At 39.5% G+C, this 16,965-nt stretch overlaps 1 protein-coding gene across 1 annotated transcript; it reads right to left on the reverse strand.

The window, feature by feature from the left end:
- Positions 1 to 321: 321 nt before the first annotated feature.
- Positions 322 to 13,711, reverse strand: LOC100338716 (vomeronasal type-2 receptor 116-like). Its single transcript, XM_070067610.1, has 6 exons — positions 13,551 to 13,711; positions 9,939 to 10,230; positions 7,013 to 7,819; positions 4,484 to 4,711; positions 4,054 to 4,177; positions 322 to 1,235 (listed from the first exon to the last, which is right to left on the reverse strand). Exons 1-6 carry the CDS (start codon positions 13,709 to 13,711, stop codon positions 322 to 324), a joined length of 2,526 nt encoding a protein of 841 aa, XP_069923711.1.
- Between the last annotated feature and the right edge of the window lie 3,254 nt (positions 13,712 to 16,965).

Below are 16,965 nucleotides of genomic sequence, written 5' to 3' on the forward strand. Positions count from 1 at the left end.
CCCCATGCCTGTCCTGGACTGAGGCTACAACCAACAACAGGCAGTCAGACCCCAGTTTTTCACATAGGTGGCCAGGACCAAGTTAACATGAAGATTCAACCCTTCCTTCCAGGGTCCCCAGGAGTCAGACGTCCATGTCAGGAGCCAAAGCCAAAGGTAGAAATTTATGCCATGCACTCAGAATGCTAGGATAATGTCCAATACAATAAGTTTTTAAAGGAAAAATCAATTTTAGTTCCCCCATATTTCTGGAATGCTATTTCAGAGTGGATTCTTGGTACTAAACTCTAAATATATGATAATAAAACAAGTGGAAAAAATTTAGAATCCTTTAGAACTTGCTTTTTTCTTTAAGCCTTTCAAAGTGTTCTTCTCAGGTCTAATAAGAATAACATAGCACTTGGGAAAAAAGATGCAGCCTAGGAGCCCTGCACTGGAGGCCAAGATGGAGAAGACCTCCACGGCCACCATGACCTTCCCCTTGGTGCTGTGGTAGACAGGCAGGAAGGTCACCCAGACGCTGCAGAACACCAGCATGCTGAATGTCAGGAACTTGGCTTCATTGAATGTGTCAGGCAGATTCCTGGCTAGGAAAGCTACAGTGAAGCTGGCCAAGGCCAAGGAGCCCAGGTATCCCAGGACACAGTAGAAGGCAGTGGCCGAGCCCTTGTTGCACACCAGGATGATGTGGTCAAGCTCAGAGTGTGTATCTAACTCAATAAAAGGAGGATAGGTTCCCAACCAGATGCCACAGAGAGCCACTTGGATCAAGGAGCAGATGGGAATAACAGAGTTATATACGCCTGATACCAGCAATCTCCTCATTGTTCTTCCAGGTTTTGTAACCTTGAAGGCCAGAATCACAGTGATGGTCTTGGTCAGCACAGTGGAAAGAGCCACTGTGAACACAAGGCCAAATGCTATTTGTTGCAGGAGGCAGGTGGCTGTGCTGGGACGGCCAACAAAGAGTAAGGAGCAGAGGAAGCACAGGAGGAGGGTGATGAGCAGGATGTAGCTGAGGGTCCTGTTATTGGCCTTGACGATGGGAGTGTCTCGGTGCTTCACAAAGACCCAGAGGACCGCAGCTGTGAGGACAGAGAAGCACAGAGCCATGCAGGCCAGAGCCATCCCCAGGGATTCTTCAAAGGCTAAGAAGGTCACCAGTTTAGGGAGGCAGCGATTTCTTTCCTGGTTTGGGTACTCATCGTCTGAACACTGCATGCACTGCTTTGCATCTGATGAAGGAGAAATACTGAATTTTTACTTTGCAGAAATTTTGAATTTTTTCCTATTGTCAAAAATGGTCAACTCTGCAATGCCAGTGGGAGCTTGTGATGTATACCAGGGCACACCCAATCAGGTTTCTGCATTGCTGACCAGGGAGCATGCCCATCGGCAGATTGGAATAAACTCATTCAAACAACACCTTCAGGAGATGGGGGCTCGGTTAACTCATCCTGTGACACAGTGCTGTTCCCACGAGCATGGATGCTTTCCAGCCTTTGTCTGTACTATCTCCTAAGTCAGCCTCATGTCACATCCTGTATCTCCATGCTTCAGACACAGAAATAAATAACCCAAACCTCGCAAGATAAACTTACCATCATCAATACTCCAATTGCTAGCATTTCCTGACTGCATACTACTTGATATCTGCAGAAAAAGTCTTTTCTCATTTTATATTTTTATTTCCTTGGGAACCTTGTTTCAATTTTAATGTAATCTTGAGGTGCATTTTATCAAGTAAGCAACATTTGGATTTGAACAGAGGTGTTTTTTATAAATAAAGAAATTTGAGTGCAATTGATAATTTATCAAGTTATTGATTGAGAAATTAGATATTTTTCAAGTTAGTACATAGTATAAATTAATTTCAAAATGAATTTACTAATATATTACATTCTCAGGGTCACAACAATTGCATGATAATTACTATAACATAATTCTCACCAATTCTCATGTTAGTATGATATTAATAAAAGCAAAAGAGCTAACATTCCATTCACTGGTACCATTTTAAGATACTTCCTTTTCTCCACCTCACCTCTACCTTCCTCCGTCCCTCCCTCCTTTCCTTTCTTTTTTCTCTTTTCCTTTCTTCTTTTCTTCTTTTTCTTAATTCCTTCCTTCATTTCTTCCTTTTTATTTTTTGAAATAGCATATTTTTAATTTACATTATAGTCAAAGGCTTAAAACTCCACTAAATCAAGAATTCAACAAGTAAAAATTAATGACTATAGTTCAGTGGGAATGGAGGCAAAGGCTATAAACAATAACCAAAACAAAGTGTCCATTTCACTTATACATATTAAAGTTTAAAATAATCGTGGAAACTCTGAGTAATTTTTTATTTTGTATTTTTTGAACTTTTCACTCATTTTCATGAAATCATGGCTTGTTACCCCATTGTTCTTGTGGATGGTGGGGAAAAACGTCAGCTCTGGACACCATGTTGTCTCTCTTGAAATAACATTTCAGTGCCAGTACGGCAAGAAATAAGTCATAGAGACAAGTCAATGAATGGACATATCTCTGTTTTAGTTAAATACAGAAGATGGGCTCCGGCGCTGTGGCATAGCAGGTAAAGCTGCCTCCTGCAATGCCAACATCCCATATGGGCCCCGGTTCAAGTCCTGGCTGCTCCATTTCCAATCCAGCACTTGGTTATGGCCTGGGGAAGCAATAGAGAGTGGCCCAAGTCCTTTGTTGGGCCCCTGCATCCACATGAGAGACCCAGAAGAAGCTCCTGGATCCTGGCTTTGGATCAGTGCCACCCTGGCTATAGGGGCCAAATGGAGAGTGAACCAACAGATGGAAGACTCTCTCTCTCTCTCTGTCTCTCTCTCTCTCTCTGCCTCTCCTTTTCTCTGTGTCAATTTGATTTTCAAATAAGTAAATAAATCATAAAAAATACAGATGATGATATTGGGGTCTGGCTATACTTGTCATAAGGTTTTGATTTAGGTTTTGTAGATGATACTTCTTCAATCATACAAGATCCCAATGTAATTTAGAGTAAATCTTTCTGGATTTCTTATCTTGAAGTACTCATTCCTCCTCTTGGGGTCTCCAGAGGCTCTGTCTTCAATCTCAGATACTTTATACAGTATTTGCACATACAAGCAAGTATTGTTTTACAACATGTTTCCAGAATTAGTTTTTTTTTAATTCTTTTTACTTGTTATTGAATTTTTGTTAAAAAAAAAAGCATAGGTTAACTCTGTTCAGTTATCTTCTCCATGACCAAAACTATTTATTCCCTCTAGGAAATGAATAAAGCCAGATGGTTGCTACTGCTAACACAATGGGAATTGAGATGCTCTTTTGGAGGTAATCAAATCATTACTAGGTCTATTTCTAATATTTTGAAAAAAAGAAATTATTTCTCAATGAGACCTTGCATAGTTTTTACATTCTTGGTACATTTTGTTTGATAGGTAATTCTTTTTATGTTTGTCTTGTTCAAACATTTTTAATGAGTATGCCAAACTATATATTATAGCAGGATGTGATATGCATACTTCACCTTGAATCTTTCCTTTAATAAATTCTAGAAATCTAAATGTAACTGTGGTACTAATTAGACATCCTTAATACCATGCACAAGATTAATGAAAGTGCAGGAAGGAATATGGTATTTCCACGATGACATACAAGTGCTTGCTCTGTGCTTATCATGTGTTTGTAAAGATGAATTGGTTTCATGATCTACAGGCACCAATAGAAAGTCTTGATTATTATACTTCCTGAATTTCTCAGCTGCAATATAGCAGGTTCCACCTGCAAATCTCAGATGATGACTCATCTAATGTGTTGTGATGTCTTTTAGCATCAGTGCTAAAGTTGACTTTCTAGAATGAGCACCACCAGACAACAGCTTAAACATAAAGAAATAGCTGTAGTGATCATAAATTGATATATTGAATTAACAAGTACATATGTGCATAGAAAAAATGATGCACTAAAAATTCACTGGGTCCTACTGAAACTCTTTGGTTTCCCTTTTGTGGAGAATTAATTAGGACCATAAATTATGGATTGGAAATTTTCTACCTGTCTGATTGGCAATTTCTCTCTCGGGACACAAAACACAAGTATAGCAGCAGATAGGTCTTCCTTCCTGTGACATTTTCCTGAATCCAGGACCACAGCTCTGGCTACACACAGATCGAGGAGTCTGAAGGAAAAAGAGAAGCATGATCATGGTTTGGTTTATTATCAGCCACCGTGAAGGATGTCAGTAGAGCCCTCCTCACTACATAACACCTTGGTCTTCAATTGAAAGTCACAACTATATCCCCTCCTCCTGTACCTGTGGTCAATACCTAGACATCCATTTCAGTATTTCAACTATTACCACTCCTGTTTCACTGACCCTGATTCCCAAGGATTACAAAGGAACCTGATCATTTCACACTTAATCTCCTCACAAGACTACTCACGGATCTCTCTATGGGTATTCCTTGTCAAAAGAGAATCATACCACTTTGAATGCAACAGGCCATTCTATCATCTCTTCATTGATAAGTAAGCTTTGTTCATGTGGATTCTTGGAGGAAAACTCTCCAATTTTAATAAGCAAACGAAGACCACTAGGAAAATTCACAACGTTCTGGATATAGTAATGCACCATGTGGTTTCTTGTTTCATGGAAGGATACATCATCTCCAGCGCTGTTTGTAAATTGGATTTTCCTAAGAAATGGATGGAGCTGGAGGACAGATATAATTGAAATACAGAGCACATCCAAATTAGTTGTTGGAAGTCAGATGCTCTAAACAAGCCCTCTTTCTTGTCTTCTGCATTCAGATTTTCCATTTGGTAGAACATTAGTTTTCTTTGGATGGTTAAACATCTCCTGGGTTCAGGTACTCCTCTGCTCCCTCAACAAAACATCAAAGAGTGATTGTCCCCAATCAGAAAACTATAGTTTTTGGTCCAGAGGTTGACTGGAGCATAGGCTGTATTGCAGCCTTGGTCATGAAAGATTGGTTGGGGCTTTGTGGAATCTAACTCTACTGTTACTAGTTTGGAACCACATAGATGGCTACTGAAATAACTTGATAGGTGTTATGATATATCACAAGTGTGCATCTACATAAGTTCTTCATAAGGTTCAAAATATAGTTGATGATTAGTGTATTTTGGTTGGGGAAAAATTAGAGATTTATGCATGATTGTTTCATAAGATATTTTCCATCAAGAGACTCAAGACAACTGGTAACACCTCAGAGGTCCATATTTATAAATATGTACATTATGTACATTACATATATCAGCAATATGTCTTATACCTTATAAGGTATACCTTAACACAGGTTGAATGTGGTACAACATGGTGTTCTTCCTTTCTTTGGTTTTGGGTCACTTATTCTGATGACTGTGACTATCTTTGACATATCAGGAAGTATGGTATGACTAAAGGCAAAATTTCAAATCTTTGAAAGCTTATTATGTTTTATATAGTATGTGTTAACCTTGGACCTTCTAGATCACAACACACCTGCTATGGGATACAACTAAGTTCTTATTTTTTAAACAGTTTTCACTTAATTTTTAAGTAATGTAGAGGACAAAATTCACAAATAATTCAAAATTATATCTATGGAAGCCTTCTTGAAAAATTCATTTTCTTTACCAAGGTTTGACTCTAATCATGTGGATTATAAAATATGCTTCTTATGAGTAAAATATAATTAATTTATGAAGTAAACTTTCTCATGTTAATTTTTGCATATACATTTTACCTTTTCTACATATCACACTTATTTAATTTATTCTGCAATTTTATGAATGTATTTGTTCTTTGCATACACAAACAGAAGTTCCTAAATACATTCTATATATAGGGAATGGATTATGTAAGCTAGGGTTAAAACCCAGACAGATTCATTTGTAATCCAGAGGGCATATCCTGTGCTTACGTGCATCCTCAGTAGTCTCATGTGTAAGAAATGAGACTACAGTCCATACTCCCTGATTGCTGCAGAGTTTGTAAGGACAATTGGTCTAACATGCTTTATTTCCCATCCATTTCCTATCATGTTTAGGATATTATGTGAAATCCATGTCTATTTTCACAAAAAGTATCTTATCTCATTAAGGGCTGAGGCCACAGATTATACAGAATTATAGATCAATTTATTAATCAATAATTAATTATTGATCTAAAATCAATTATATAATAGTTAATTATTGATATAATAATTAATTGTGTACTATATTATATAATTACATAATGTATATAATTAATTTATATTATGTATAATTAGTCAATTATAGATTTGATCAATATTTGCAACAAAATACATGGAATTGAAGATCACTATGCTGAGTGAGATACTGCAGGCCCAGGAAAGAAACATCAGATGTTTTTCTGATTTGTTCAAGTTAATATACAGAGTACAAACACTGTGATGATATCCTAGCATGTTGTTTCCATGAAGCATACCATGTATATGATATACACCCTAATTTCCCTTTATTAGGAACATTGTCATTAATCCCTCACCTTTTTAAATTAATAGTCCTATTCCAAGAAAAAGCTGTATATATGAATATATATAAATATCTACATGTGATGTACACGTAGCAGGATGCCAAAATTGTTAAATTTTACAAATGAAAAATGAATAGAAATGAAAAATAATTGGTCAATATGTCTTTTTTGGCTTTATATAAATTCCAAAGAATATTAGGGAATGACAACTTTTTATCTGTTGTTTACTCATGTGTTTCATTGTATACTTTACAGTATTTCAGCCAGCATTAGAAACTTTTCTAATATGATTTCTGATTAGAAAGTAAACATTCAAAATCTACAGTGACTGAAATTTCCAGCCAAAGCCAACAATCACAGATATACCACTAACCAAAAGAAAGAGCCCATATTTTTTGTACCTAATCTCTCTGAACTTGAGATGAAAAGCAGGGTCATGATGCTGTACCTCAATAAAACATCTCTAGATTCCATCAAGTGGCCAGTGCTTGTTCTGTTCTAAGGGAGATTTACCTGCCAGGGAAGAATCATGGGCTGGGCTGCTTCTCCTGGAGATCCCGTTTCTACTTTCTCCAAAAGCATTTTATGGAGGACATGAGCCACTGTGTAGACAGCATTGTAGACTAAATAGCTGTAGTCAGATATGGTCAACAGGTCAATATGTCCTGGAAGAAACTCTAAGGAAGTATTTCGTGAGCAGGTTCCAATACGTCCACAAAATGACCCTGCAAGTGAGCAGTCCAGATGGAAAAGCCATAATTTACTAAAGTAAAAGTCTTCTGGGTAGTGGGAAGGGTTTGCCATCTTGACAAAATGTTTGAGGCCAGGGATTTCTTCCTTGTGGAGTGAAAATGAGAAGCCTCCATGTAGAGAGTGCAACATGTGGTTTGTCTCAGACATAACAAGATCCCACTTTGATGTCAAGATCCACACCTTCCCCATGGTTAAAAAGGACCTCACTGAAATATCCACAATGATGAGACCTCTTACATCACCATAGAGTATATGCACATTTGCAGATGAAGCTCTGATGCTACTCATGAAAGTGAGATCACTATCCCCATACAACTTCTTTGTGACAGGGAGCTTCACTGTAAAGGCCACACAGACACTTTTCTTGAGCATCTCTGCTTCAAAGTACTGAAGGAACTGCTCTCCCTTCATGTCATCAGACACAAAAAGAGCCACCCACATCCAGCCAAAATGCAGCAACAAGGAGATCATTCCATGGCCCAAAGAGCTGTCACTGGTGGCCATCTGATAGAGTGAGGGAAACTGGTCCTTATCATTTAGCATGGGATCAAAAGGACCATAGGTGAGCTGAAAGCAAAGAAAAACATGATCACATTTTTGTGAGATTTGTCTTATCTCACTTGGAAGTGAGTGAAAAAAAATCTCCCCAAGGTGAGCTTTAAGTAGGTTACTATTGTGTGAAAAGAAAAAGTGCAGTGAGATGAAAAATCTTGCTATATTGACCACAGAGAAGACCATGCTTCATATGCACATTACTTTAGGTTAATAAATGTGACTCCTCATCCTTAGCTTTAAAGAAAATCTGTCAGTTTCTGTATGCTCTTCATGTCCTGCAGTGGGGACTGAGGAATAAGAAACTTTGGATGCTGCTTCACCCAGCCAGTGGTCTTTCCCACATCCTTGCCCAGGGTGACTGGTGGAGCAGAGCCACCTTCTCCATGGTAGATAACTTTAGACAGAAATCTCTACTGTGTTGATCTCTTGGTATTTGGTGTACACGGATTACCACAGGAATCCTGCATTGTCTCCAAGAATACAATTACCAACCCTCTTTGATTTGGGGCAAAATAATTTTTCCAAAACAGAAACTTCTGCTCACCATGTGGTCTATGTTTGGCAGGCACATTTTCTTGTGTAGTGTGTCCCTGGGGAAGTATTTTTTTAGATACTGGTGCAGACCTAGGGAGGAAGTGATAATGTCTCAAGTCATTGGGTCATGGAATTCATGTGGAATGACTTCCTGGTTCTACACATCTGCTCTGGCAGACTCAGCCCAACATCATGGCAGACATTTGGTGAGCAAACCAGCAGAGCTGGTTATATTGGAGCCCCTTGTCTGACTGGCTGCTTCGCTGTCTCCTGAAGATTGGATTCAATGTCCACATGTTTGATATGTAGAGTTGTATATGGCATGGCCACTGAGAATGTGAAAAAAATCAATCTGTGTGCTTGTGACTAATTAGGATTGAAAACATGATTGGTTGAGCTCCAGTATAACTGGATATGAGTCTCAACACTCCATGGTGGAGCCAGCCTTGTGGCACTGTGTGTTAGCCTATCAATGATGATACCAGCATCCAATTTTAAATTGTCAGTTCAAGTCCTGGTTAATATGCTTCCGATCTACTTGCCTGCCAATGTGCCTGAGGATTCAGCAATGTGTTACACAAGTACTAGGCCCCTTTCTACCATGTGGTATAACTGGAAGGAGATAGTGGCTGCTGGCTGCTGGCTGCTAGCTGCTGGCTGGCTCAGATCTAGCTGTTGTGGGAGTTTGGGGAGTGACACTGTGGAATAGGAGATCCACCCCACCTCTGTGTGTATGTGTATGTGCCTTTCCTTCTTTCTCCATTGCTTTGCCATTTAGATAAACAAATATGGAAGTCTTTTTAAAAATAATTTTTCACTGTTACACTCAGTGTTTTCCCAAAGAGAACCAAGAGGTAGATCCCCATATCCATTAGTCCTAGATCTCTGGGTGCCACCTGAGACAGTGCTGTCCTAGGATGGGGCATGTCTGTGTGCTGTGGACATTTTTTATGAGGCATAGAGGTGAGAATATTAGATAGTCAATGCTTCCAGCTGGTGGGAGATGGTTACACAGGCCCTAGACAGGAATATTAAGAATATGGTCAGCCGGCGCCGCGGCTCACTAGGCTAAACCTCCACCTTGCAGCACCAGCACACTGGGTTCTAGTCCCGGTTGGGGCACTGGATTCTGTCCCAGTTGCCCCTCTTCCAGGCTAGCTCTCTGCTGTGGCCAGGGAGTGCAGTGGAGGATGGCCCAAGTGCTTGGGCCCTGCACCCCATGGGAGACCAGGATAAGCACCTGGCTCCTGCCATCAGATCAGTGTGGTGCGCCAGCCGCAGTGCACTGGCTGCAGCGGCCTTTGGAGGGTGAACCAATGGCAAAGGAAGACCTTTCTCTCTCTCTCTCTCTCTCTCTCTCTCACTGTCCACTCTGCCTGTTAAAAAAAAAAGAAATATGGTCAACATATCCTGCTATTTGCCTTTATTCCTTATCCTTCCCTTGTTAATAATCTCATGTCCCTGAAAAATCCATGGGATCTCTCCTATACCATGGTGGAATATGCACACTCGGCTGCCCCATTTCCATTTTTCAGAGGTGAGAGAATGGTGTTGGAGGAGATTCAACTATTGTTCTCCAAATTCACAACTCATTTACCTGTGGGGTTTTGTAGAGCTCCAAAAGTGTTCCAAATTCAATGGACAATGCTGATGTGGTTCCAGCAATGATGGCAACATGTCTTCCTTGTTTATGGCAGCTGTAGTTAGGAAAAGCCAGATTCATCCCAGCCAACCAATACACTAAACTCAATAAGGTATACTGTTCACTGGCAAAGGCATTGAAGAATTTGAAACCCAGGGTCAGGTTGGGGAGTAGCTGGGGGTCCTTATTGATCTCCTGGATGGCAAAGCGGAAGGCCAGCACGTATTGGTAGCTCTTCCACAGCCACCTAAAAAGAGGGGCAGCATCAGGGAGAAGGTTCAGAGCATGGAATTCAGAGCAACAACACAGCCACGCCCTGAAGCAGCAATGGTCAGACTCAGGCTTCCACTCAGTTGTGCCACAGCTCTTGCACATGGAGGAGGTGTGAGGGAGGTTCCAAGGGCTCTAGAAGATCCTGGCAAGGTCCTTGGACTCCTCTGAAGCAAACCATGTCTATGATCACTCTCACCTTCATGAACCCTCTAGGGAATCTTTGATGTGTTCAACCTAAGGACAACACCCAGGAGCAAGCATTTCTGTTTTCAGTAATTTCTGGAGTAGCCTGAATACCACCTGACTCATCTGTTGTCCAAAATTTTAGAACATTCTCAGGGCCACCTGAGCTGTTTTTCCCTAGTCCTCACTTTAATTTTCTACTCTAATATTTTGCTTTGCTCAAATCAGATTTAACATTTTGTTTTCCTTGAATGTAAACATTTGACTCCTGAAATCTGTCAGATAATTGCTGATGATTGCTTAGTTTCCATTTATTTTTTTCTCTATTGAATTCACATTTGTCATTTCATATTTTACACTTGCATGTTGCCTCCTGTTTTCTATATATGTTCTTAAAATTGTTATTAATACAAAGATTTCATATATTTCATAGATATTCTAAGAGGATAACCATATGTCCCTCCCTCAATTATCCCTCCTTCCTTTCTCTTGTTTCATTTAATCTTTGATATAACTTAATCTCAATTTACTCTATAATCACAACATATATCTTAAGTGAAAATAGGATTTCTGAGAATTTAGGAACTCTCACATTTTATGAGAGAGTAGATGGTCTATTTCCTCACTATGGATTTCTTTTTTCTTCTTCCCTTGGAATTCTTTTGAACTTTTATAACTTATTACATTGCTTCCATAATTTGAAAGCTAAGAAAAGTCATACATGTTAATAAGTTACCTGGGACTCAATATATTCATCCAATCATTCCTTTAGTTACTTTGCATTGGATATTATGTTTCTGTTTTGGGCTTAATTAAGAGTTTGTCATTTATTCTTATCCTCAATATTATAAACACATTCAAAAAGTTTCTAATTGACAGTGCTTTATTTTTAGCTGAACAGTATTTATTGGGTCAGACAGTGTTGTGCATGTTGTTCTTATATGTGGAGTTTAAAATTTAATTTTGTCCTCCAGGTAAAAGTCAATATTCTAGACACACTTAATCCAAGGAGATTTTCAGATATGTCAAGGACTTACTTGTTAAAAATGAAGTCAACCTGGCACAGAAATCATGCTACTGTCATGTGTCCATAGCTTAAATTTATTTATTTGAATAATAAATTAAAACCATTGAATAAACTTTTTTTTCTTTTACACATTTAGTCTTAGTAATAGAATTTTTCATTGTGAAGGGCATACTGCATTCACCCTGGGTTATTTACAGCATGTGCTATCAGCTGAAAGTTGACTAGCTTAATTCTTTTTTTTTCCTGAATGCAAAGTTGTGAGTTGTTAAGTACAGAACCTGGCATGCAGAGTTATTATTTTAAGTAAACAGGAGTGTCTGACACCAAAGCAGACCTAGATATTAAGATATTTTGAGAAAAGTATACTAAATGTTGTTGCAAGCCACAACATGAATAAAATAGGAAAACATGGTGCACTGCAAGATGTTAGTCACAAAAGACCACAAGGGGTATGAATCAGTTCACATGGAGGGGCTATAACAGACTGATCCTCAGACACACAAGACAGATGGGTGGTATGGACTAGGAGAGAAAGAATGAAAAATGTAGAGACACTGAAAAGGACTATGGGGATTTGTGAGTGGGTGATGAACATTAACAGGTTTATCAGCAATGAGTTGGTAACTCTTTTAAAAATCTTGATAAAAGACTTTATCTCATTATTCAATGATGTACCCCAATCATCTCAGAGAAATATGCAGTTTATTAAATGAAATTGATCATTAGAGTATTACATACAGTCACGCAAAATGAATGCCAAATTAAAGGCCAAACACTGGGTAAACAAGTGTGGGATCTGCACATAAAATAACTCCTTTTAGGCAAATAACAACACATCTTCCATCAGCTTTAAGGGAGTTCAGTCATTGTATTGAAGCTGGAGCTTGAAGCCAAAGTCCACAAAGAATTAATCATCTGGCCCATATTAACTAAAGGAGACTAAAGCATACATAATTTTATTTTAGAGTGTGACAAGCACATGAAGGCTGGCATGTCTGCACAAACAAGGGTGACCAGACACTTTTCTACCTGGGGAACAGAAGGCAGGGCAAAGCCTGTCCTCCTCTTTTTGGCGTGGGCGGACCTCACCCTGAGATCATGAACAAGACAGGTCCTCACTGTCTCCCAGTGTCCCTGAGATGAGAGATTACATGGTAACACTGTGCCTCAGAAGTTGCCAGGCCCATTATCAGTTGCCCACACTGCATGGCAATCTGCTGAGTGGATAAGCTTTAAATTCCAAAAAGCATGGAAAAGCCAGACACACACCATTTAAACCAACAGCTCTCTGCCTCACCCTCTTCTGAACACATGAGCATGTGGTTCTCTGCAGTGAGTCAGAAACACACTCCACTGTCACCATCAACAAGGGTGCAGAGACAGGATGTTTGTTTCTAATCCTCTTCAGACATCCATGTTAAAAGTTACTAAAACACATGCTGCACAGGTACGTCGAGCCCAGAATTTTCTGTGTGATTCCTGGAGAACCATCAGGATCCAAGCAAAAGAACTGGGGAAGACAAACCCCTTTCTCCTTGTGACTTTCAGAGACTTAATGCCTGCAGTCTGTTGGGGCTAAGTTATTGACATGTGGTGAGACACAGTCTGTCACAGTCTGTTTATGGTGGCACATCTCAGACACACATTGATTCACTATCAAGTGCATTTCAACAATGCTCTTGTCAGCACTGACACCCAGAATGACCTCTTAATCCTAACGCTGACCCCAGACCAGGGTCTCAGTGTCTCAGGACACCTGTGCCCACTCCATGCATGCAGGTGGGATGGGATCTGGAGTCCCCACATTTTGACTCATCCCAAGATGTCCAGGGCTACATGGAGTGGGCACATTTCTATTGATGTCACTGCTCTGTCCCTGAAAGACTAAGAAACAAATGGAAAAATGAACAGGAAGGTGTGGAAGGAACAAGAGTGGAGGGAACCTATGCCTTTCTTTATTGGCATTTATGCCACTTTCTGCATACCTTCCAGCATTCTCAGAAAGTATTAAACACAGACATAGTAACATACACTCACATTCAAGAATAACCAGACTTAACACATATGCACAATCTTGAACTTACCACGAAACAACAGTTTTATACTGGGGACGATGTAAAAAAGATATCTGGACCTTTTCAGTTTCTGTTTCTGGATAGTAGAGAGGGAAAAAGCCACCCAAGATCAGGTCTCCGTCTTGGTTGATACTTGGCTTAAGGTAATGATGGCATTCCCTGTGAGTCATGCCCTGTAAAGTGTGTATAGTATGCAGGAGTAGGCACAGAAGGCTCACAGACAACATCTTGCCAGTGTTTTCACAATGCAGAGATGAAGCCCAGAACATCAGCTGAGGTTAGGGAACAAGGAGCTGGCAGGTGTCAGCAGGCTCAATCCCCTGCAGAGAATCGCTCTCTGTGCAGGGCACTGCCGAATCCCAGTATCGCTGTCTTCAAGTCTAGTGAGTCAGAAAGGGGCACAACTAGCAACTACAGGGAGTTATTTCTAAGGAAGTCCATGCAGTGAGACATTGCCCTTGGTGTCCATGTGATCAGCACAGCACTTGCAGCTCAGCCTTTTCATTGCTTCACTGTGTCCCACACAGTAACTCAAGGGATCACCCAGCCCTGGGGCCCTGCACCTGTCACCCTCCATTATTGGGGAAAACATGTTGGAAAAACATGTTTTGGACTCTCTTTCCTCTCCTCCTTGTATGACTTCATCATGGTCCAACAAAGCACTGGGGACCACTGAATGATTGGACTGTGTACAAAGTGTTAAGTGTTACTCCAGGGGACTTCTTGGTGTGTTTGGCAAGTTTAGAAAGAGTCGATGCTAGGATCAACAAAATATCTAGTTGCATAATTCCACATATGAGTTGGAAAGAAGTCAAGGTCTGATGTCTATCATTGATGACTCTGTGCTCCCCACCCAGTCTCTTCATTGCTGTATCTAATATCAATCTCAAGTCTACAGAATGCTGCTGGGAACATTGGCTTCATGATTAAGAATGAACGGGCATATTCAGAAAAGGGGACCAATTCTTTCACCATGTATACCCCTCCACACAATTTATCCAGTTACCCACCTCCCTGAGGTTCTCCGCATTTAACAAGCATTTAGCATTGGTATGGTTTCCATGTGACAAGTGAAAGGAATTCTGTTCTGTATCAAACATGGATTTCTCAGGCTGTCTATTTTCTCTCACTTTTTACAGGAAACATTCTAAACAATATTCCTCTACCCTTTTTTTAAACTTTTATTTAATGAATATGAATTTCCAAAGTACAGCTTATGATTACAATGGCTTCCCCCCATAACTTCCCTCCCACCCCCAAACCACCCCTTTCCCTCTCTCTCCCCGCTTCCATTCACATCAAGATACATTTTCAATTCTCTTTATATCCAGAAGATCAGTTTAGCATATATTAAGTAAAGATTTCAACAGTTTGCACCCCCATAGAAACACAAAGTGAAAATACTGTTTGAGTACTAGTTATAGCATTAAATCACAATGTACAGCACATTAAGGACAGAGATCCCACATGAGGGGTAAGTGCACAGTGACTCCTGTTGTTGACTTAACAAATGGACACTCTTGTTAATGGCATCAGTACTCACCCTAAGCTCTTGTCATGAGTCGCCAAGGCTATGGAAGCCTTTTGAGTTCTCCAACTCTGATCATATTTAGACAAGGTCGTAGTCAAAGTGGAGGTTCTCTCCTCCCTTCAGAGAAAGGTACCTCCTTCTTTGATGACCTGTTCTTTTCACTGGGATCTCACTCGCAGAGATCTTTCATGTAGGGTTTTGTTGTTTTTTTTTTTTTTTTTTTTTTTTTTTTTTTTTTTTTTGCCAGAGTGTTTTGGCTTTCCATGCCTGTAATACTCTCATGGGCTTTTCAGCCAGATCCGTGTGCCTTAAGGGCTGATTCTGAGGCCAGAGTGCTGTTTCCTCTACCTTTTTAATTAATAATCTTCTTACCTGTTTTTAATTGTTAACTTTAAATCGTCTAGACTTATGGTTCCAAGTGAATGAGTTGGTATCTGTGCACATTGTGAATCAGTTCATCCAGCTCTTTGCCATGTGTTTACCTCACATCCTCTCATCATCTTCAATTTTTTGGGTTAACCACATTAAAGTCATCTGCCTCAGACATTTTGCAAGTAAACTGCATGCTGTTCCCAGGCTCCGCATGATGTGCAACACATCACTTGAACTCATTGGTCTTGTCTAAATGAAATTTTATTTCTCTAACTTCTGAGCATTGAAACTCCCAGCCTTGGTAACCTTTGTTCTTTTCTACTTCTGTGAAAAATGACATGGGGATTTTGACATGATTTGAACTAAGTTATTATATGCCTTTTCATATTATGTATATTTTAAGGCTATTAATACTTATAATACATGAATACCATATTTCTTTGCATTTATTTGTGTGCACTTCCATTTATCTTATGAAGATCTTAGTTTGTATATCTTCTACTTCCTTGCTTAAATTTATTGAGTTTAGTTTCCCCATCATGATCATGCCCTTCAAGGTTGTACCAATTACCTATGAGAAATCTGGTAGCAACCAATTACACTCATTCACATATAGGCCTCCATTCTACAAGACTCACACACCAACCTAAAAAGAAATGTGAAGAGTACTTAGTGCAGGAAGAATTAGAAATTGAATAAATAACATATCATAAAACAGAAGACCAATGCTTGACAATTTCATTAGATCAGGAAAAAAAGGGGTCATGTAGGTAGTGGGTAAGAATGTGATTTTTTATAGAATTCTAGAGGAATCTTTGATAGAACGGTAGCAGTAGTGGTGGGGAAGGGGCCTGACTTCCAAGGGCCACCATGTAATTGAGAGATGGAGGGTCTAGAATTTGTGGAGGTGGACAGCTGAGCCTTATGCTTCCTGGACTTCATCCAACATCTCTCTAACATGGCAATGATTCAGGGAACATGTATGGCTAATAATATTTTTAGCAAGCTGTCATCCTTATCTGAGCTGGAACTTTAAATTCTATATAAAATATTCTAATGATAGCATATTGTAGGCACAATACTTGGGGTAACTACTCAAAAATATATAGGCCAACAGAGAAATGAATGATATCACATTGTTGACATGAACACATATAGTCACATGTACATGGTTCATGTTTAAACCATTTCTAAGATTCTGAATCTGGGGTATGAGGGTTCCACTACTTAGGAACTAACTATGCATTAGGAATTCAACCCCTGTTGTTATGGAAAACACTTGAAAAATTCCCTAGGATTGTCCCACTCTGGCAACACAGCATGAAATAATGGCCTTGCCTGAGATCCTCCACAGAGAGGGGTTGAATGGAATAAAAGTGACAAAGGCAAATATGTATGGTATCTACAAAGGATGACTGTGTCAATCATAATCTCTTGAATTAGGGTGTACCATAGTATGATAATTATTCAAATCATATATACCTAAGGTTTTAGAATATATGAAGGAACACTTTTGGTATT

The sequence above is a fragment of the Oryctolagus cuniculus genome, assembly GCF_964237555.1.
Source record: "Oryctolagus cuniculus chromosome 16 unlocalized genomic scaffold, mOryCun1.1 SUPER_16_unloc_1, whole genome shotgun sequence".
Lineage (NCBI taxonomy): Eukaryota > Metazoa > Chordata > Mammalia > Lagomorpha > Leporidae > Oryctolagus > Oryctolagus cuniculus.

Coding starts and splice junctions, on each gene's coding strand:
- LOC100338716 (XM_070067610.1), bottom strand. CDS start 13,711: ATGACTCACAGGGAATGCCATCATTACCTTAAGCCAAGTATCAACCAA. Junction 10,231..13,550: donor TATAAAACTGTTGTTTCGTG/GTAAGTTCAAGA, acceptor CCCTCTTTTTAG/GTGGCTGTGGAAGAGCTACC. Junction 7,820..9,938: donor AGCTCTACAAAACCCCACAG/GTAAATGAGTTG, acceptor CTTTGCTTTCAG/CTCACCTATGGTCCTTTTGA.